At 46.6% G+C, this 22,500-nt stretch overlaps 2 protein-coding genes across 2 annotated transcripts in view; both read right to left on the reverse strand.

The window, feature by feature from the left end:
- Positions 1-14,535, reverse strand: part of c26h12orf56 (chromosome 26 C12orf56 homolog) — a 27,213-nt gene extending 12,678 nt beyond the window's left edge. The window contains exons 1-3 of the mRNA XM_064938416.1: positions 14,241-14,535; positions 12,185-12,362; positions 1,741-1,819 (exon numbers count right to left, since the gene is read on the reverse strand). Of these exons, the coding sequence (XP_064794488.1) occupies positions 1,741-1,819; positions 12,185-12,362; positions 14,241-14,498 (515 nt within the window). The 5' untranslated portion in view covers positions 14,499-14,535. The remainder of the gene's footprint in view (positions 1-1,740; positions 1,820-12,184; positions 12,363-14,240) is intronic.
- A 3,176-nt stretch (positions 14,536-17,711) lies between these two features.
- zgc:162331 (uncharacterized protein LOC793007 homolog) overlaps positions 17,712-22,500 on the reverse strand; it is a 13,268-nt gene continuing 8,479 nt past the window's right edge. Inside the window, exons 2-5 of the mRNA XM_064937968.1 lie at positions 21,021-21,212; positions 20,582-20,738; positions 19,730-19,912; positions 17,712-19,580 (exon numbers count right to left, since the gene is read on the reverse strand). Of these exons, the coding sequence (XP_064794040.1) occupies positions 19,325-19,580; positions 19,730-19,912; positions 20,582-20,738; positions 21,021-21,212 (788 nt within the window). The 3' untranslated portion in view covers positions 17,712-19,324. The remainder of the gene's footprint in view (positions 19,581-19,729; positions 19,913-20,581; positions 20,739-21,020; positions 21,213-22,500) is intronic.

Genomic DNA, 22,500 nt, shown 5'->3' on the forward strand with positions numbered 1-22,500 from the left:
CAAAGTAAAATGATATGATTAGATAAGTATTCAACCCCCTGAGTCAATACAGCGATTACAGGTGTGAGTGTTTTTGGGTCAGTCTACAAGAGCATGAACGGCATACCGGGATTGTACAATATTTGTCCATTATTCTTTTGTAAATTCTTAAAGCTCTGTCAAGTTGATTGTTGATCAATGCTAGACAGCCATTTTTATGTCTTGCCATAGATTTTTAAGCCAATTTAAGTTAAAACGGTAACTAGCTAACTCAGAAACATTCAATGTCATCTTGGTGAGCAACTCTGCTGAAAAGCAAATCTGTTTCCCAGTGTCTGTTGAAAAGCAGACTGAACCAGGTTTTTCTCTAGGATTTTACTGTGCTTAGTTCTATTCCATTTATTTTTGTCAAATAAAAAAACTTGCTAGTCCTTGCCAATGACAAACATAACCCCAATACGATGCAGTCACAACATGCTTGAAAATATTAAGAGTGGCACTCAGTGATGTGTTGTGTTGTATTCAGGACAAAAAGTTCATTTCTTCTCAAGTTTTTCGCAGTGTTACTATAATGCATTATTGCAAACAGGATGCATGTTTTGGAATATTTTTCTTCTGACCAGGCTTCCTTCTTTTCACTCAGTTGTTTAGGTTAGTATTGTGGAGTAATTACAATGTTGTAGTTACTCCACTGTGACGGTTTTAAAGTCACCATTGGCCTCATGGTGAAATCCCTGAACGGTTTCCTTCCTCTCCGGCAACTGAGTTAGGAAGGACGCCTGTGTCTTTGTAGTGACTGGGTGTATTGTTACACCATCCAAAGCGTAATTGCTCAAATGGATATTCAGTGTCTGCTTCTTTTTTTTCTCACCCATCCACCAATAGGTGCCCTTCTTTGCGAAGCATTAGAAAACATCTCTGGTCTTTGTGGTTGAATATGTGCTTGAAATTCACTTCTCGACCGAGGGATCTTACAGATAATTGTATGTGTGTACAGAGATGGGGTAGACATTCAAAAATCATGTTAACCACTAACCACTATAGTCCATGCAACTTACTATGTGACCTGTTAAGCAAATGTTTACTCCTGTATTTATTTAGGCTTTCCATAACAAAGGGGTTGAATACTTATTGACTCAAGACATTTCAGCTTTTCATTTTTTATGAATTTGTAAACAAATATGAAAATAAAATTCCACTTTGACACTATGGGTTATTGTGTCTAGAACAGTGATTTCAATGTAATCCATTTAAAATTCAGACTGTAACACAACAAAATGTGGGAAAAGTTACAGTAAGGGGTGTACATAGTATCATCATTCATATCGGCACATACCGCTGTTGCCAAGTTGCCTACAGCCCCCACCTGCCTACGCAAACACACAAGGTGTCTCTCTAGCTATCTGTGTTGGCCGTGGTGTTGCAGCTCATGTACCCATGTCACATGCTACCACTAAGAAAGGCTTAGACAGTAAATAAACCAGACTATCTGTGAAACCACAGAACCATGTTCAGGCCTGCAGTCTGTCTCACGATGGTCCATGGCCTGACCTGTGTTGGATTGACAGACTGACTGTCTCCTGTAACAGTAGGATAATGGGATCTCACTGTATAATGCAGAAAAGGCCCTCTAGCCAGTGTCAGCCTGGAAGACAGCGATAAGGCCATTTCAAAGGGGACCGTAAGGCAGGGGACTGACTGGGACTCAATGGGTCTGAAGAGCGTCATGGCTGTTGAATGGGAATGGACAGCAGGTCTCACCTCATGGGGACAGGGGAGACGTTCCACCCGTCTCTATCTGGGGGTTCTGAGAGGGTCGACAGGAGAGTTCCACCAATACCTTGAGAGAGACAGAGAGAGATGGGGAGAGAGACAGAGTAGGGGGAGAGTGAGAGGGACAGAGAGAGATGGGGAGAGAGACAGAGTAGGGGGAGAGTGAGAGGGACAGAGAGAGATGGGGAGAGAGACAGAGTAGGGGGAGAGTGAGAGGGACAGAGACAGGGGAGAAGGATGCAGAGAGGTTTATGAGATCACTCTATGTAAACGGAAGCCCTTACATTGATGAGACCCGGTAATTTATACTTAATAACTGGGAAACAGTTGTCGAATGGCCAGAATGAGAGAGAGAGGAAGGTAGACTGAAAAAGAAAGAGGATGGCAGATGGAGGCTGAGAAAGAGAGAGGAAAAGAGAGAGGGAAAGAGGAGAGAAAAAAAGATGGAGGGGGAGAGAGGGTGTGTGGAGAAGGAATTTCTCATCTCTTTGGAGAGAACAGGCTTTGGGAATGTAGCAACAGTGACATGTCAGAGAGGATAATGTGAATTCCTGTGTGTGTGTGTGTGTGTGTGTGTGTGTGTGTGTGTGTGTGTGTGTGTGTGTGTGTGTGTGTGTGTGTGTGTGTGTGTGTGTGTGGGCCTAAGCATCACACTTTCACTGATACGTAAACTCCTAACTCTAATGGCCCTAACACCTGTGTAAGCCCCTGGCACCTGCAGCCCAATCCAGCCAAAGGCAGCCTAACCCAGGTCAGGGCAGAAGGCAGTTGGCTGTAGGCAGGTGGATGCATGGCAGAGAGAGAGAGACTACCTCTATGTTAGCAAACATACGGTACGTCAATGCTATAGGGTTTAAGAAGCTGACAGCAGAGGGATGTGAGGATTTGACGGTGCAGATAGGCTGGAGTATGACAGACAGAGCAGCAATGTAATGAAAAACGGTCATTTATACAGTAATTTGGGCTATTAGAATCAGCAGAATACTCAGAATTGTTTTACTGCAGCAGACAAATGATGGTGCATTGCGGGGAAAGAATTGCTGTATTTCGAAAGGTACTGTACTTCCACCCCACAGAATACAGTACCGTATCTTTAGAGCTCCTACAACCTTTTGACCACTAGCAGGTGCATGGTATGCTTGTTTCTGACTCAGTAACATATTTTAAAGCGTGCCTTGTAAGAGGCTACTGTCACGCCTTGGTCTTAGTATTGTGTGTTTTAGTTTATTAGTTAGTCAGACCAGGGTGTGACATGGGGTTATTTTGTATTGTATTTCTGTATTGGGGTTTGTAGTGTTTGGGTTGGTAGTTGATTAGGGGTGTGTGTGTGTGTGTGTTTATTAGGTTGGCTGCCTGAGGCGGTTCTCAATCAGAGTCAGGTGCTTCTCGTTGTCGCTGATTGGGAACCGTATTTAGGTAGCCTGTTTTTCGCCTTGTATTTCGTGGGTGATTGTTCCTGTCTCTGTGCTAGTTTCACCAGTCAGGCTGTATTAGGTTTCGTTCTGTTTGTTGTTTTTTTGTATTTATTTTTGTTATTCGTGTATAGTTCGTTCGTTTTGTCTTTATAATAAACATGAGTAACTTACACACTGCATTTTGGTCCGACTCTCCTTCAACAACAAAAGAACGCCGTTACAGCTACATTTGTGCACCCATGAGTCAGAATGTCACAATTTAACCATTATGTGGTTATAGTGCCCCTTCTTTTTTTACATTTATAGGGAACAGATTGAAGTGGCAGCAAGGCTTAAACCTTAAAGTTAGCATTATGACTCTGGTTGGTGTACATTTGCTATGGTTGCTTTCTCCCCAATTGATAGTTACAGTCTTGCCCCATTGCTGAAACTCCCGTACGGACTTGGGAGAGGCGAAGGTCGAGAGCCATGCGTCCTCCGGAACACGACCCTGCCAAGCCGCACTGCTTCTTGACACACTGATCGCTTAACCCAGAAAACAGCCATACCAATGTGTCGGAGGAAACATCGTACAACTGGTGACCGAACTCAGCGTTCATGCGCCCGGCACAGCCACAATGAGTAGTTAGAGCGCGATGGAACAAGGACATCACGGCCGGCCAAACCCAACCTAGACGACGCTGGGCCAGTTGTGTGCTGTCTCATGGGTCTCCCAGTCACAGCCAGCTGCGACACAGCCTGGGATCGAACCCAGGTTTGTAGTAACCGCTGCGCCACTTGGTAGGCCTTTTCTATCCTTTTCTTTGGACGAACCAGGAGGCAGTAACAGTGGCTTGACCGTGGCTGGTGCTGCCTTTCAGGTCCAGTGGAAATGCCTGAAGGACTGGATAAGACGGAAGGGTAACAGTGGCTTGACCACGGCCCGACATGAGTCAGAACTACCCCCCCCCCCAGTATCCAGAATGAGCAACGGACCAGCTGACTTGAGGCGAGTAGAGTGTTGCCGAGGCAAGGCTTACTCCCTCTACCCTAGGTCTCGTCCCCTGCCTTCCTTTTTTTCCAGCTGCCCTCAGGCCACCACCAACCAGACCAGGACCAGCAGACCACCAACCACCCAGGGCAGACAAGCCAGCGTCACCCCCGGAACCAGAGGCGAGGAGGAACGACCAAAGACAGCAACCTATGCCTGGCACGAGCAGATCACATGGGAGTCCCTCCATTGACCTACGGGTCACGGGCTTCCAGGTGTGTCCTTCCTTCCTCTGAAGAACCGGAGCAGACTCAAAACCCACAACCTACCTGAACAAGATGAGCGGGATGAACCCAGGAGTGATGTACCGCTACAACACAGTGAGGCTGATGCTAAATCCCCAACAAGAAGGCTGCCGAGGACAGTACTGTCAATCGCTGGGGAGCAGCAGGAGCAGCAGCAACAACCGCCAAACCTAAAACCATAACCTGCAGGCGTGAACAGGGAGTACAGGAGGGGGCTGAGCATGTACCCTTGTGGGGCACCTGTGTTGAGGATCAGCGTAGTGGAGATGATGTTTCCTACCTTCCCCACCTAAGGCCGACCCATCAGGAAGTCCAGGACCAGGTTGCACAGGATGGGATTCACACCCAGGGCCCCGGGCTTAATGATGAGCTTGGAGGGTACTACGGTGTTGAAGGTTGACCTAGAGTCAATCAACAGCATTCTTACATAGGTTTTCCTCTTGTCCAGAACGGATAGGGCAGTGTGCAAAGTGATGGCAATTTCATAATCTGTGGATGGAGGCGGGACGTTTATTGTAGTGGGTCTAGGGTGTCAGGTGAGGTAGAAGTGATGTGATTCTTAACTTGCCTCTCAAAACACTTCATGATGACAGAAGTGAGTGCTACGGGGCAGTAGTCATTTAGTTAAGGTACCTTAGCTTTCTTGGGTACAGGAACAATGGTGGACATCTTGAAGCAAGTGGGGACATAAACGGAAACATAAACACTCCAGCCAGATGTTCTGCGCAAGCTTTGAAAACGCGTCGAGGGATGTCGTCTGGGCGGGCAGCCTTGCGAGGGTTAACACACTTAAATGTCTTACTCTTGTCGACCATGGAGAACGAGAGCCCACAGTCCTTGGGAGCTGGCCGCGTCAGTGGCACCGTCTTCTCCCCAAAGCAGGCGAAGAAGGTGTCTAGCTTGTCCTGGAGCAAGACTTTATTGTCCGCGATGTGGCTGGTTTTCCTTTTGTAATCCGTGATTGTCTGTAGACCCCGGAGCGGGTTTTTTTTTTTGTTCAGAAGAAGGACGGGTCCCTGCGCCCATGCGTGGATTATCGAGGGCTGAATGACATAACAGTTAAGAATCGTTATCCGCTTCCTCTTATGTCTTCAGCCTTCGAGATCCTGCAGGGAGCCAGGTTTTTCACCAAATTGGACCTTCGTAACGCCTACCATCTCGTGCGCATCAGGGAGGGGGACGAGTGGAAGGGAGGCGAGGGCTGGCGTTTAACACTCCGTTAGGGCACTTTGAATACCGGGTTCTTCCTTTCGGCCTCGTTAACGCTCCAGCTGTCTTTCAGGCACTAGTTAACGACGTCCTGAGAGACATGCTGAACATTTTGTTTTCGTTTACATGGACGATATCCTGATTTTTCACCGTCTCTCTCGATTCATGTTCAGCACGTGCGGCGCGTCCTCCAGCGCCTTTTGGAGAACTGTCTTTATGTGAAGGCTGAGAAGTGCACTTTTCATGCCGCCTCTGTCCCTTTTCTCGGTTCTGTTATTTCCGCTGAGGGCATTAAGATGGATCCCGCTAAGGTCCAGGCTGTCATTGATTGGCCCGTTCCTAAGTCACGCGTCGAGCTGCAGCGCTTTCTGGGCTTCGCTAATTTCTATCGTCGTTTCATCCGTAATTTCGGTCAGGTGGCAGCTCCCCTCACAGCCCTTACTTCTGTTAAGACGTGCTTTAAGTGGTCCGTTTCCGCCCAGGGAGCTTTTGATCTTCTTAAGAATCGTTTTACATCCGCACCTATTCTTGTTACACCTGACATCTCTAGTCAGTTTGTTGTTGAGGTTGACGCGTCAGAGGTGGGCGTGGGAGCCATTCTTTCTCAGCGCTCTCTCTCTGACGGCAAGGTCCATCCTTGCGCGTTTTCTCTCATCGCTTATCGCCGTCAGAACGTAACTATGATGTTGGTAATCGCGAACTGCTCGCCATCCGCTTAGCCCTAGGCGAATGGCGACAGTGGTTGGAGGGCGACCGTTCCTTTTGTCGTTTGGACTGACCATAGGAACCTTGAGTACATCCGTTCAGCCAAACGACTTAATGCGCGTCAGGCTCGTTGGGCTCTGTTTTTCGCTCGTTTCGAGTTTGTTATTTCTTATCGTCCGGGCTCAAAAACACCAAGCCTGATGCTTTATCTCGTCTCTTCAGTTCTTCTGAGGTCTCCACCGACCCCGAGGGGATTCTCCCTGAAGGGCGTGTTGTCGGGTTGACTGTCTGGGGAATTGAGAGGCAGGTAAAGCAAGCACTCGCTCACACTCCGTCGCCGCGAGCTTGTCCTAGGAACCTTCTGTTCGTTCCCGTTCCTACTCGTCCGGCCGTTCTTCAGTGGGCCCACTCTGCCAAGTTAGCCGGCCACCCCGGCGTTCGGGGTACGCTCGCTTCCATTCGCCAGCGTTTCTGGTGGCCCACTCGGGAACGTGACGCGCGTCGATTTGTCGCCGCTTGTTCGGTCTGCGCGCAGACTAAATCTGGGAACTCTCCTCCTGCCGGCCGTCTCAGACCGCTTCCCATTCCCTCTCGACCGTGGTCTCACATCGCTTTAGATTTCATCACCGGACTGCCTTCATCAGCGGGGAAGACAGTTATTCTTACGGTTGTCGATAGATTCTCTAAGGCGGCTCATTTCATTCCTCTCGCTAAGCTCCCTTCTGCTAAGGAGACGGCTCAGATCATTATCGAGAATGTTTTCCGAATTCATGGCCTTCCGTCTGACGTCGTTTCCGACAGAGGCCCGCAGTTCACGTCTCAATTTTGGAGGGAGTTTTGCCGTTTGATTGGGGCTGTCAGTCTCTCGTCCGGCTTTCATCCCCAGTCTAACGGTCAAGCCGAACGAATCAGACTGTTGGTCGCATTTTTTCGCAGTGGCGTCTTGGTCAGAACCTCCCTCCGCCCACAACTTTCCGACAGAGGCCCGGGTACCAGTTGTTCTCATCTCAGTCTCTCGTCCCTCCGCTCAGGCTTTTGTCCAGCGTTGCGACCACCTTCCCAGGTAAGACAGGGCCGCTTAATCCTGCCTAAGTTGGCCCTCCACTCAGTTCCCCTTAAGACAGCTTCATTGGTCCCGTTCCGTATTTCCCAGGTCATTAATCCTGTCGCAGTGCGACTTCTTCTCCAGCTATCTTCGTCGCGTTCACCCGGTCTTCCATGTCTCCTGTGTTAAGCCCGTTCTTCGCGCCCCGCTCGTCCCTCCCCCCATCCTTGTCGAGGGCGCACCCATCTACAGGGTTCGTAAGATTTTGGACATGCGCCCTCGGGGCCGTGGTCATCAGTACCTAGTGGATTGGGAGGGGTACGGTCCTGAGGAGAGGAGTTGGGTTCCCTCTCGGGACGTGCTGGACCGTTCGCTGATCGATGATTTCCTCCGTTGCCGCCAGGTTTCCTCCTCGAGTGCGCCAGGAGGCGCTCGGTGAGTGGGGGTACTGTCATGTCTTGTTATGTCTGTTCCTGTCCTTTCTCTTCACTCTGTCTCTCTCTGCTGGTCTTTTTAGGTTACCTTCTCTGTCTCTCATTCTTCAGCTGTTCTACATCTCCCCTAACTAGCTCATTCACTCTTTCTCACCTGTTCTCTCTTCCCCCTCTGATTAGGTCTCTATTTCTCTCTCTGTTCCTGCTACTTTCAGTGTCTGATTCTTGTTTGTGTTTTTGATGCCAGAAGCAAGCTGTCGTCTCGTTTGCTTCCACCTTGTCCTATCCTGTCGGAGTCTGCCTGGCAGGTGCATCCTGCACTATACTACATTCTTTTTGTTCCATTGTCAACGTTGGAAGAGGATTTATGCCATTCCTGTTTTTTATTAAAGAACTCTGTTTTCTGTTAAAACCGCTTTTGGGTCTTCACTCAAGTACGTAACAACCCTGCCACATACGTCTTGTGTCTGAGCCATTGAATTGCGACTCTTGGCTCTGTACTGATGTTTTGCCTGTTGAATTGCCTTACGGAGGGAATAACTACACTGTTTGTATTCGACCGTTAAGTGCGGTGGTTTGTGCTTTCAGTTTTGCGCGATTTGATTAAATTAAGTTGTATCGATTATTTATTGTTTGAATTTTTTAAGGTTATGTATATTTGATTTGAAAAGTTTACATGTAAACAAATAAATTGACCTAAATTGCTATGTCATTTTGGTCTGTTTTGCCCTGTATCAATGGTGTAACTTCTAGATGAGATGGATATGAAGTGTGAAAATGGTAATATAGATACCATTGACTTGCATTGGATTTGTGCCACAAATGCTAAAAGGTTAGCATTTGAAACAGCGACCAGGTATGCAAAGCCAAAGCATGGCTTGCTGTCGTACCTTGACAGATTCTCAATTGGGCTAGTCTGTCCTCTTCTCGACTCCTCCGTCCTCCCCTCCTCCGTAAAACGTAAACCGGTAAGTGGTCGAGTGATCGAGGAGAGTGTTACTTCGTTAGTTGGTGAGCAAAGGAGTCTGCTGTCCTCTTCAATAACTTACTTCGACAGAGGATGCACAAGAACATCCTCGCGGCAGGTAGCGCAGAAGTGTTTTATGATCCGCCACAACCCTTTGAATCAGCCGTTTTCTCGAAGCAGAAAGCATGCAAACATTAAAAAACGGTACGCTACTTACCCTTTTCTCAATAAAATGTCTTCATAACTAGATACTAGATATTTGTTATTATCATTTTACGCATTCACTTCGGGATTCCAGCCCTGTAAACATAATTTTGCCTTATATCACGCGAATGGAGAAGGAGAGTCACAAGTGCATTTGTTTCCACGTTTCCTCTCTTTGCCTCCGCTACTCGATTACTTTTGACCTTTTTCAAAAAGAGGCGAAGAGAGGATGGAGGAGAGGAGGCTAGCAAACAAATTAACTCCCCATGTCCATAGACAGCTTACAGGGTAAGGAAACCAATAAAGTGCATTCAGAAGGTGTTCAGACCCCTTCACTTCTTTCACATTCTGTTATGTTAGAGCCTTATTCTAAAATTGAATTTAAAAAAACCTCATCAATCTACACACGATACCCCATAATGGCAAAGCTAAAAAAAAAATAATAATAATAATAATATTTTTTTACATACTTATTCAGACCCTTTGATATGAGACTCGAAATTGAGCTCAGGTGCATCCTGCTTCCATTGATCATCCTTGTGATGTTTCTACAACTCGATTGGAGTCTTCCTGTAGTACATTCAATTGATTGAACATGATTTGGAAAGGCACACACCTGTCTATATAAGGTCCCACAAAAAGCAAGCCATGAAGTCAAAGGAATTGCCATAGAGCTCTGAGACAGGATTGTGTTGAGGCACAGATCTCGGGAAGGGTACCAAAAAATGTCTGCAGCATTGAAGGTCACAAACAACACAATGGCTCCATCATTCCTAAATGGGACGAAGTTTGGAACCACCAAGACTAGCTGGGTGCCCAGCCAAATTAAGCAACAGGAGGAGAAGGGCCTTGGTCAGGGAGGTGACCAAGAACACAATGGTTACTCTAACAGAGCTCCAGAGTTCCTCTGTGGAGATGGGAGAACCATCTCTGCAGCACTCTACCAATCAGTCCTTTATGGTAGAGGGGCCAGATGGAAGCCACTCTTCAGTAAGAGGCATATGACAGCCCACTTGGAGTTTCCTAAAAGGCACCTAAAGGACTCTCAGACCAGGAGAAACAAGATTCTCTGGTCTGATGAAACCAAAATTCTTTGGCCTGAAGTGTCATATCTGGAGGAAACCTGCCATGATCCCTACAGTGAAGCATGGTGGTGGCAGCATCATGCTGTGGGGATGTTTTTCAGCGCAGGTACTGGGAGATTAGTCAGGATCAAGGGAGAGATGAATTTAGCAAAGTACAGAGAGATCCTTGATGAAAACCTGCTCCAGAGCGCTCTGGACCTCGGACTGGGGCAAGGCAGCTCAGGAGTGGTTTCAGGACAAGTCTCTGAATGTCGTTGAATGGCCCAGCCAGAGCCTGGACTTGAACCCGATCGAACATCTCTGGAGAGACCTCAAAATAGCTGTGCAGCAACGCTCCCCATCAAACCTGACAAGAGCTTGACAGGATCTGCAGAGAAGAATGGGAGAAACTCCCCAAATAAAGGTGTGCCAAGCTTGTAGCGTCATACCCAAGAAGACACGATGCTGTAATCGCTGTCAAAGGTGCTTCAACAAAGTACTGAATAAAGGGTCTGAATACTTATGTAAATGTGATATTTCAGTTATGTTTTATTACTTTTTTGTAAACATTTCTAAAAACCTGTTTTTCCTTTGTCATTATGGGTTATTGTGTGTAGATTGATGAGAAGAAGAGAAAGGATAATGCTGTAATGCAAGAAACAGGTAAAAGTGAAGGGTCTGAATACTTTCCCAATGCACTGTATGTCATTTTCTATCCCTTAAACATTGAGGGGGTGGGGGGGAATTATTCACACATTATTCACACTGATAATATCAGGATGTATGATGATAAACCTATCAACCTAAATGACTAATTTCTCTGAACAGGGGAAAACAACCATCAACAAATTCACTGAGAATACAATACATAGTATGAAGAAACATTACACTGAGCCGCAGCTTCATACTACTTCCCAGACATAAAGAACTGATACTATTTACTGTTTTCTTTGTAGAAGAATTGGTGTGGGGGGTCAGTGGGTGGTTTTAGATTTTTGGGGGAGGGGATTCATCATGTCTTACTCATTGTTAGGTAGAAGTTTGATCCAAATCAGATGTTTGGTACTATATTTATTGAATATTATATGAACCCTTTAAATGAAAATGACCAATTGGGTGCAATCCAATAGCTTAGCCTTTTACACTGATACCCATATACTATATGGGTTGAAAATGGCAGATTTGGGCACTAATAAGCGTCTAAATTGGAACGTATATATGACGTCAGAGTTCTGGCTCTGAGCTTCACAGCGCTGTATGGGTTTTGACTGACAGATGTTCTGAACTTGAGCACCGCGCGTGACAAGAAGTTACCCCTATCCCTCCCTGCAAATGTTTCGTTGTCTGAGTGAGGGAAATGCAGTGAATTAGGAGGACGCAATGTATTTTGAAGGATGAGACGTTGAGGATTATAATAAATACCGCTTTGATGTCATACAAGCAAGCCAAATGTGGACTTCACATTTCCAAATGTCATATACAATTGCAACATTTATGATCACTATGTTGGATGTACAGTTACAAGATGACATGTCATATCCTGGGTCGTTTATTTGCTTCTTGTGAAGAAAATTTGCCGCGGTACACATCTGAATGCACTTATGACTCCTTCCTATGCTCAACAAAATAACAATCATTTTCCCATTATCTCCAAACTGTTCCCTTTCAACAATTTTAGCCCTATCCATATAGGCAAAGTCCCATGAGTGTACAGGGTTAATTTCTCAGAAATCAAATTATATTGCAACAAAAAAGCAGGAATGCTAATCTTATCTATACCTAACTACATAAGTGATTTCAAAACAATTTGAGATGCTGCGTGTAAACAGCTTTCGGAAATGACATGGAGCGACAACCCTACAGTAAAATACATTCATTCATTTAATTCATTCCAATTATGGTTGCATTTACTTTTGTTTTTACAGTATAATACAGTAAATTATATGATATTGTGTCTCATTACCAAGTATATTACAGTACGTGTACTGTTATATGAAATTCATGACAACCCCTTTACGGTGTAACTTACCTGTTATACCCTGATTCAGAGAGAGAGAGAGAGAGAGAGCGAGAGAGAGCGAGAGAGAGCGAGAGAAAAATCAGTTGTTCTTTACCTTCCGTGGAGGGGGAGATGGGCCAGTGCTGGCGAGGAGAGGGGACGGGAGGAACGCGAGGTTCTCCTCTGAGCAGACCATTTTTCTTCCCAGATGGCTTTGCAGTGGCGTAGACCACACGAATGTGCTGCGAGCGCTCCCGGTCCCGGCCACTGAGGAACTCTGGTAGATCATTGACCTGGAAAGCAGGACCAGAACTGCTGTCTTTATTTGGAGCAGAATCATTGACAGAAGTGATCAGAGAAGTGATCAGAGAAGTGATCACTCATTAAAACTTTGTTTAAGCATCTTTGTTTCCGGAAGGTCCTTGGGAGCTGTGATGACATTCGAGGACAGTAGGCTACATCTGAATCTGAATCATGTTATGAATGTGAACGGTCTCTTGGGACACCATTTGGGAACAATATCTGGAGACAGTAGAAGGACAGTCTCCCAGCCGCACTGGCTTGCTGAAGCTTTGCTCCTCCTGGTTCTGCCACAGGAAACAGCTTGCTCTGGTTACTGACTGACACACACACACACACACACACACACACACAGACACAAAGAAACACCCACACACAAAAACACATGGGATTGCACTCGCGCACACACAAACACACATACTGTACACACTCTCTCTCCCTTTCTGGACTGGCAGACTATACTGTGAGAAAGGGGCAGGGTGAGCTAATTCAAACAGCATTAACTGTAGATGGGAAACACTGGTAAACTGGAAACCAGTGACATAAGGTAATAATGCTCAGGTAGTAACACTAATTTACCATGTTTAATCATTTCCAGCTTATTTTGTGACTGCATTCACTTATTTTGGGCCAACAGTCACTAAAAGTACAGCGCCCATGAATTGCTGTGGTGAGGAAAAACTCCTTGCCCTAACCCTTGACCCATAACCTAGAGGCTGTCTGTTATTGTATTCTATTCCAATTTCCATGTGCTTCTGCCCACATGTTGACACGTTAGTCACACATTTTTGTAGTAAAAAAACACATCTCCTTGATAAAAAAAAGAGGAACACACACCACACATATTTTCAAGCTAAGGCCCCATGTTCTCTAGCCAGTCTGTTTGTGCTATAATGCAAATATTTGTCATGACAATGGACGAGTTAATTTTGCATCGCCCGGTGCCCCAGCTGGGTGGAGTTTGATCATTTTAAACCATTCCATTGGTCCTGAAGTGTAATCTCCATCCTCTGAGCACAGGGCAATGCAAAATGATTTCACCCAAGTAGTTTGAATAATAACACAAAGCAGACTGCCACTCTGGCTACATTGCTGTCTAATATGATCTCATCCTCACACTGTGTGGTAGTAAGGTCTCTTCGGGTCTCATCAGCCTGTGTTCATGGTTATCATGCGCTTGCCTCAGTCTATCAATAGGTCAGGCTATCAAAGCCACTGTGTCTGCCATAAGCAGTTAAATAGGGCTTAACATGACAGGATCAGCAGCACAGCGTCCTGTCTCTATACTTAGCCCAGGCCCAGTGCGGTAGGGAGTGCAGACAGTACCGTACACAAATTATGCAAAGGTCAAACAGAGAGATAACAAAGAATTAGAGAACGGGTCAAATGACATACAGTATGTTCAGTATATAATCAGGAACAACTCCTGTGTGTGTGTGTGTGTGTGTGTGTGTGTGTGTGTGTGTGTGTGTGTGTGTGTGTGTGTGTGTGTGTGTGTGTGTGTGTGTGTGTGTGTGTGTGTGTGTGTGTGTGTGTGTGTGTGTGTGTGTGTGTGTGTGTGTGTGTGTGTGTGCGTGCGTGCGTGCGTGCGTGCGTGCGTGCGTGCGTGTGTGTGTGTGTGTGTGTGTGTGTGCGTGCGTGCGTCTGTGTGCGTGCGTGCGTGCGTGCGTGCGTGTGTGTGTGTGTGTGTGTGCGTGACCAAACAAGTCAAGCCAAACAAGAATGGTTTTGTTGTTTGGCCAATAAAAATAGATATTATGCATAAAGGCAAGTCAGAGAAGTCACTAAAGTTTTTGATGTTTGCATTACACAATATTCCAACATTGTATTTATGTCCCAACACATATCATAACTCTCTAGGCAGTCCTTACCAGCTCGATGTCTCGGATGTGTCTGAAATCGACCGCGAGGGTGAGGGTGCGCGGCGGGTACTCAGCCAGATACACACACTCATCACTGAGAACGACATGCATGAACACCTTATTCACCCTCTCCGAGACCACCACGCACGGTTCATAGGCGCGGATCCGCTCATACACCCCGCGCTCGGTGTTCCTCTTGAGAAATGAGTCTAGTTTACTGTTGCGCCTGCACTGCAAGCCTCCCGCGCCCGTCATGGCCATGGGCATATTGGGCACAGCCGGGGCACCAACGGAGCTCACCTGCCACTTGCATCAGAGAAACACGAACGGAGAGAAGAGACGCGCATTCCTCGGTCTGTGTTCACTCGAGTTTTAGAGCTACTTCCACTCTCTGTGAGTTGCGATAGCAATGCTACACACCACGGGATACAGTAACCTAGGAGATGTTACATCCATGGCTTGATCGTTAAGAAAGTGTACGCTCTGGTCGCTTGCGCTCTTCATCCATGCGCTCCCCAACCTGAGTTGTTCTAAACTTCATTGGTTATATATAAAGCTCATCGCTGATTGGTTGACACACTGCCACCTCTGCTCCTCCTGTACCTACGTTACTGTCTTTAGAGGTCATTGTAGCCGCAGCGGCCCTCGGGTGTAACGTTACCTCACAGGAGGGAGGGACATGAGGGGACTTGCCCCCCTATTGACATCAGTCCATTTACAGGTACCTGAGAGCGAAAGTTAGGATTCCTTCCTTCAGTTAATTGATTATTGTGGTCATATAGCGCCACCTAATGGATGAGATGATGGTTTTCATCTAGAAGAGAAATATGGTGGGTGAGTGACAGTGTGAACAAACAGGTGGCAGAAAGAGAATTCACTAACTATGTCATTTGAGAAAGGGTCGTTTTGAATTTATTTGCATAGTACCGAATAGTCGTTGAAAAAACAAGCATACAACATTTACATAATGCATTTCAACCACCATCTGCTCAAACTGTGCCACACTAAGGGACCACTTACCAGCCACTTCGTCTTCTCTGCTCTCTCTGTCTTCTCTGCTGACTCCATCTGCTCGCTCTGCCTTCTCTGCTCTCTCCGTCCTCTCTGCTCTCTCTGTCTTCTCTGTTGTCTCCGTCTGCTCGCTCTGCCTTCTCTGCTCTCTCCGTCCTCTCTGCTCTCCCTGTCTTCTCTGCTCTCTCTGTCTTCTCTGCTGTCTCCGTCTGCTCGCTCTGCCTTCTCTGCTCTCTCCGTCCTCTCTGCTCTCTCTGTCTTCTCTGCTGTCTCCGTCTGCGCTCTCTGGCTTCTCTGCTCTCTCCGTGCTCTCTGCTCTCTCTGTCTTCTCTGCTGTCTCCGTCTGCTCTCTCTGTCTTCTCTGCTCTCTCCGTCCTCTCTGCGCTCTCTGGCTTCTCTGCTCTCTCCGTCCTCTCTGCCTTCTCTGCTCTCTCCGTCCTCTCTGCGCTCTCTCTCATCTCTGCTGTCTCTGTCTCCTCTGCCTTCCTCCTCCCTCTTCTCCAGAAAAACCCCACCTGCAGCTGCATTTCTCTGGCTAGGTAGAACATGGGACCAATGTAGCCGCCAGAGCTAGGGAAGCAGAGGTGAGGAGGAAGGACCAAAGACACCAACCTATGCCTGGCACGAGCAGACCACATGGGAGTCCCTCCATTGACCTACGGGTCGCAGACTTCCAGGTGTGTCCTTCCTTCCTCTGACGGACCGGAGCAGACTCAAAAACTACCACCACCACCTACCTGAACAAGAGGACAGGGATGAACCCAGGAGTGATGTGCCACTACGACTCGGTGAGGCTGACGCTAAGGCAGAGAAGCCATTCATTGAACACAATGATTGCCTACTCTGCTCTCTCCGTCTTCTCGGCCTTCCTCTCCACTCTTCTCCAGAAACACCCCACCTGCAGCTGTCTGGCTCTGGCAAGGTAGAACATGAGACCAATGTAGAGGCCAAAGCGGGGGAAGCATATCATCATCTTCATAACATTGCACAACTTTGTATCCAGCTTTGTAGACTCCATGAGGAAAACGAGTGTGTAGAGCACTAGAACACCACCGCGGTGGGCTCCAAGACAGCTAGCATATTCTTCAGGGCCCTCCTCTTCAGAGACAGAGTTGTCTTCCCCTGGGTCTGACTCTGGGCAGGGCTCGGTTTCCATAGCGTCCAGACCATGCTCCCGAGACAGCCCAGCATTAGCAGGAAGAGGACGGAGAAGTTGGTGTAGATGGGTATGGGCTTCAGGAGCAGATAGAGCAGGTCCAGAAGAGCCAGGTTCAGACCCCGAACCAACTAGCACCACACAATCACAGTAGTCATCTAGAACCTGAGACTCACAGTACACCATTTAGTAATCTATAACCTACTACAGAGCCATGAATGACAGGCATATCAATCTGGCAAAGGTAAAAGCATAGACATAGAATCTATTTAGAATCTATTTCTATGGATAAAACAAGCACATAGCATGATCGCCACAAGTAAAACCTTCAAAACCTTCAGTGCTAGAAAAAAGTTAGTACCAAACTAAGTGCCAGGTGACACAGAGCGACTGGGACGGTAGACAGACAGACCTTAGATGCAGACAGAACCTTCCCTCCCTTCAGCTGCAGCCACAGCAGAGCAGTGTTTGGCTAGAAGACCAGTCAACATGTTGACAACCTCAACCTCCATTCTCAACCGCCATCCTCAACCCTCCATCCTCAACCGCCATCCTCAATCTCCATTCTCAACCCTCCATCCTCAACCGCCATCCTCCACCCTCCATCCTCAACCGCCATCCTCAACCTCCATCCTTAACCTCCATCCTCACCCGCAATCCTCAACCCTCCATCCTCATCCTCCACCCTCAACCTCCATCCTCAACCCTCCATCCTCAACCCTCCATCCTCAAACTCCATCCTCAACGCTCCATCCTCAACCTCCATCCTCAACCTCCATCCTCAACCCTCCATCCTCAACCATCCTCAACCCTCCATCCTCAACCACCATCCTCAAACCTCCATCCTTATGTTCTGTGAGGTCCTTCCCGGTTCCTTTCCGGTCCACGTGGACATTCCTCTTCGGTTGTAGTTGAGACAGCTGGAGTAGCAGAAGAGCTGAGGATAGTTTGACAGGACGAGAACGCCCCTTCCCCCCCACCCATTGATGGATATAACTACTGTTCACATTTCACCCATCATTATACAGGAGGGGTCCACATTTGGTCTAACACTACACAGCTGATTCATGGAATCAATTCCTCATCAAGCTTTGATGATTTGAATCAGTTGTGCGTAGTGCTAGGGCAAAAAAACAAAAGGTGCACACTTTGGGGTCCCCAGGACAGAGTGAAACGCTGGTTCAGAACATGTCAACGTTTTCTATGGGACTGATCTGCTGCTGAAGAGTGCAGAAATGACAGTTGATGGATAAGGCACATTGCTATGGAAATTAAGGTCACGTGGAGACAAAAAATACTCCCAGAACACTACATTCAACTAAACAAAAATATCTTTAATCAGTTTTTAGGTAGAAACCATTTTTCATACAAACATATTGCGGGAATAGTCAGCGCAAGGTTCTTGCAATTGCTATTGTCAGCCCGTCAGTAAAATCCATAAAGTGCAGGTTAGTTGGTGTGACTGTTCCAAGTCTCCTACCACCGTAGAAAAACACACGACAAAGACTTCAACAACAGGGAAGGAGATCTCCAAAGTTTTAGTCCAAAGCTTTAGAACAAATAGGGGAAAATAATGGCTGAACTTTGCTGAAAGGCCTTCTCATATTATGAAATGTCCTGAACAGTCATTTTGATTACCATGTAAAATAGCCTTTTGAGTGACATAAATATCCCCCATTGTATTATTTTGGGATATAAATGCTAAAAATATTGGAAAATTACTTATTCTTTCATGGCTAACTACCAGGAAGTGATACACAAAGCAACTCAAACAACATTGAAATTGCATCAATGATATACATATTTCATTTATACATCTCCCCTTTGACATGTTTCTGGTGCTGCGGTTCACACTAGCACTGACGGATGTGGTGATCTGACAACTGTGAGTTTTGAACGACCTGTCCCCCCTTTAGTTCCACGCTGGCTGAAGACCTAGCTAGCCAGTGACTAGCTAACACCAGTAGAGTAGCTATCTAGCTATATAAACCACGCCCCTCTGTAAACACGCTTTCTCCGATGCTGGTTACAAGGCGGTACTTATTTAAATTAGGTAAGAGAATATCATGTTACCATTGTTGTATTAAAATGAGAGAGTTAGGGTGATGTCACCCTAGCCCCTTAATAATCCCGCCTCCTGAATCCAAGAATCCAAACTTTATCAATGTAGACGAAACAGTTTTCATACTTTACATTTTTCATACTTTGGCCATCATACTTTCATCCAAATATCATCCAATTTCATGAAAAACATGAATTTGCATATTCATAACCTTTAAGAATAATATATTATACACCCATACATTTGTATTGGGGATGATTTCTGTATCCACCTTCCTCAGCTAAGTCCATTTCTTCTTTGGTCAGTGGCGACTTGGGGACCACCGCCAAACAACATCTCACAGTCTTCAGTCAGTGACATCAACAAGTGGATGTGTCCTGATAGGCACGGTCTGAAGGGGACTTTGACCAATCAGAAGACTAATAGGAAGAAAGCGCTTGTGAAAATGGAGGACACCACAAAATGAACAAAAGCCTTGACAGGAGACACAGAGAGAATGGTAGAGATAGAAAAACCTCCTCTGCCGTGTAGAGATACACTAGAAACAGCAGAAAGAGCTTCCTCAGTGAGAGAAGAGGCGAGGAGTCAGAAAGTGCTGGAAAAGACCCTCTGGTCTCTCTGTCAGTCCATATCATACAGTATATACAGTAATACGTGTCCCATCCAGCCATCCTTGCAGTAGTAGAAGCATCTCACTGACAGGGGTCTGAGGGCTGTTCTCAAATGGCAAATAACACCTTATTCCCGATGTAGCGCATCACTTTTGACCAAAACTTGCATAAGGTTGGCTGCATGGGGCTCTGCTCAAACATAGCGCACTTATTAGGGAATAGTGTGTTATTTGATCGAGTGGACAGTGACAGTTCAATGGGGCTGCGTTTGCCATGGAACTCGCTGGGGGGTGGAGTTGTGGATGGGATACTGTGGGGTAGGATATGGGGGCATGTGGTGTGGCTGTGAGGGAGCACATCCGGAGTTGGAGGTAATGTTGTGGGGGTAGACCGGAGCAGTTGGGGCAGTGGGGGTGGGGACTCTCTGGAGCACCACGTGGGGGTAGATGATCTGACTCTCTGCCCGGAACAGACCAGGAAGCGGGGCCTTCAGTAGGCTCTCCTGACTCCTAGAGAGAGAGAGAGAGGGAGAGAGAGACCTTAGAATGAGTGGAAACAAACCAATATATTTGGTGTCTATAAAAGGTGCATACTGTAGCAGGTTTCAATTGATATTTACAACACGTTTCGGTTCATACAGTAGATCTCAGGTTCTCACCTCAGGTATCCGCGGTTGTCGAACCCGGCCATGCCCCCCAGGTAGACAGGGCTTTCTGCAGCCAGCCGGAGGTCCGGCCGCTGTGACAGGTGGAAGATCTTAGGAGGGGGAAACGTGCCCCAGTCCCCCTCCTCTCTCTCCAGCCAGCACTCACTTCGCCGAGAAGACCGCGTGTCTCTACGCCTGGAGAGAGGTGGTTATCATCATCTCCATCAATATCACCCCTGTCTCCTCTTTCCGGTAAAGGTTCGGAGCGTGCGCGTGCGTGTGTGTGTGTGTGTGTGTGTGTGTGTGTGTGTGTGTGTGTGTGTGTGTGTGTGTGTGTGTGTGTGTGTGTGTGTGTGTGTGTGTGTGTGTGTGTGTGTGTGTGTGTGTGTGTGTGTGTGATATGTGTTTAATATACGAAATATGCCACATATTGTTGTTGTGGGGGAAGGTCAGAGGGAGGTGCTCATGGACGCCTACATGGAGCAGAAAGTTGCTACCAAGTTGCTGAAATACCAGACCCTCGTGTCACGCCTGAACAGCCTTGGTTATCAGTGCAAACTTATAGTGCTGATATCTGGGAGTCTCGGCCAGGTTGACGGTACGTGCATTCAGATTGCAGGCCTGCATCGCAGAAAGGCAAAACGTCCTACGAGGTACTGCTCTGTGTCAGTGGTCATGGGCAACCTTATTGTATGGATAAGAAGGTGCTTTCTGTATCCACAAGTGTCGATATATCCATGACCTATGAAATGTTTGAATCCTTCTCGACTGTAATGTGATTTGTGGATTCAAATAAAGCATTTCAAATGTGTGCGTGTGTGTGTGCTTGCGCCTATGAATGCGTGTGGGTGTGTTTGTGTGTACCTGCTCCTGCCGTCCCTCCTGGAGCCCCTGTCCTTCCCAGTGCGTTCCTGCAGGCAGCAGATGATGAAGGAGAGAGACATTGCCAGGATGACGATGCCACTGACCACTGAGGCCAGCACGGCCACGCGCAGACCCCGGTCCTCTGGCCTCGATATGGCTGAGGGGAAGGCAGGTCAAAGGCAAGTCAATTCAGTCCAGTACTGAGTCTCTGACAAATTACTTTCACCTATCATGTCGCTTCGGATATATTTTTTAAGATCACTGCAGGGGTAGGAGCAAGGAGTAGGGAGCTAGGAAAAGAGGGTAAAAGAAATGTGTAGCAGCTAGGAGAAGGGAGCTAGGGAAGGAGGGTATGAGCTAGGTGAAATGGGCACAGAATAGGAGAAGAGGCTGGGAGTGAAAGGGCTAGCGAGGGATTGGACCAGCTGTGTTGTCTCACCCTCACAGACTGGCAGGAAGTTGCTCCACTGGGGTTTGCCTGCCCAGACGCTGCAGGAGATCTTATCACTGCCCACCAGCTGGTAGCCCTCCCTGCACCAGAAGGCCAGCACTGTACCCACCGACACCCCTGTCCCATGCTCCACATAGAATGACCCGCGCCTCGGGGGAAGCACGGACACACACAACAGACCTGGCGAGAGCGTGAGATAGAGAGTGAATATGAGAATTACAAAAGCAGAACAAGAGGAAGGGTTTAGAATATTTTGATTTTCATTTATTACTGATGTTTATATCTAGCATAAGGTATACACTCTCAAAAGTGTTCAATCTAAAACTCTCAGAGTACATTTTACACAGTTTAATTAGCTGTTTATAGAAAGAGGGCAGAGAGAGAGAAAGAGATTGAGGAAAATATATATTTCAAGGAGAGGGGGGTTGAGGTAATTCTCTGTAAATACACAATAGAACACAGAGAGTTTTCTTTAATGGAAGCTCCTCTAACATCAGATATGTACAGTGCGGTGTCCCTCAGGGCAGTTGCCTTGGGCCATTACTCTTTTCTATTTTTACAAATGATTTGACACTGGTCTTACACGAAGCTAGAATGACTATGTATGCGGATGATTCCACATTCTACATGTCAGCACCCAAAGCCAGTGAGCTCACTGAACATTTAAACAAGGTGTTACAGTCTGTGTCAGAATGGGTAATTAATAAGAAACTGGTCTTAAATACATCTAAAACTAAAAATGTTGTATTTGGTTCAATGCATTCTCTAAGACCTAAACCTCAACAAGTTGAGGAAGCTAAACCCCTAGGTATAACTTTGGGTGGTCAATTACAGTATCATGGTCAAATCATATTGACGTGAAGATGGGGAGAGGTATGTCTATGATTAAAAGATGCTCTGCGTTTTTGACACAAATCAACTGTAGTAGTTGTTCAGGCTCTGGTCTTGTCCCATCTTGATTACTGTCCGGTAATATGGTCAAGTGCAGCAAAGAAAGACCTAACAAAGCTGCAGCTGGCTCAAAACAGAGCAACAAAAAACAACAGCTCATTATGGACTATGAAATGACACACACACAAATGAACACACACACACACAGGCACACTATCACACTCCAACACAAACAATCTACACACACATTATTCTTTAGTTGTATTGTTTGTATATCAATGTGTTTGACATTTGTGAGACTGTTCTTGTATATCAGTAACCAGGTTTCCATCCAGACTTTTTATGCAAGTAAAGTACGTAGGATAAGAAATGTCACGACAGGCATGATGGAAACAGCAAACTTGTCGGTAAACTTTCCAAATGTCGTCAAAAGAAAATACGCTAGACAAGGTGGGATATTTTTGTGTCGGTACAATTAGTTATGCAAGAAATGGCGGTGGAAACACCTTTATGCACAAATACGGATATAATAACCATCATATCGAAGTAAACCTGGAGTCACGCGATGATATGTTGT

The sequence above is a fragment of the Oncorhynchus masou genome, chromosome 26, assembly GCF_036934945.1.
Source record: "Oncorhynchus masou masou isolate Uvic2021 chromosome 26, UVic_Omas_1.1, whole genome shotgun sequence".
Classification (NCBI taxonomy): domain Eukaryota; kingdom Metazoa; phylum Chordata; class Actinopteri; order Salmoniformes; family Salmonidae; genus Oncorhynchus; species Oncorhynchus masou.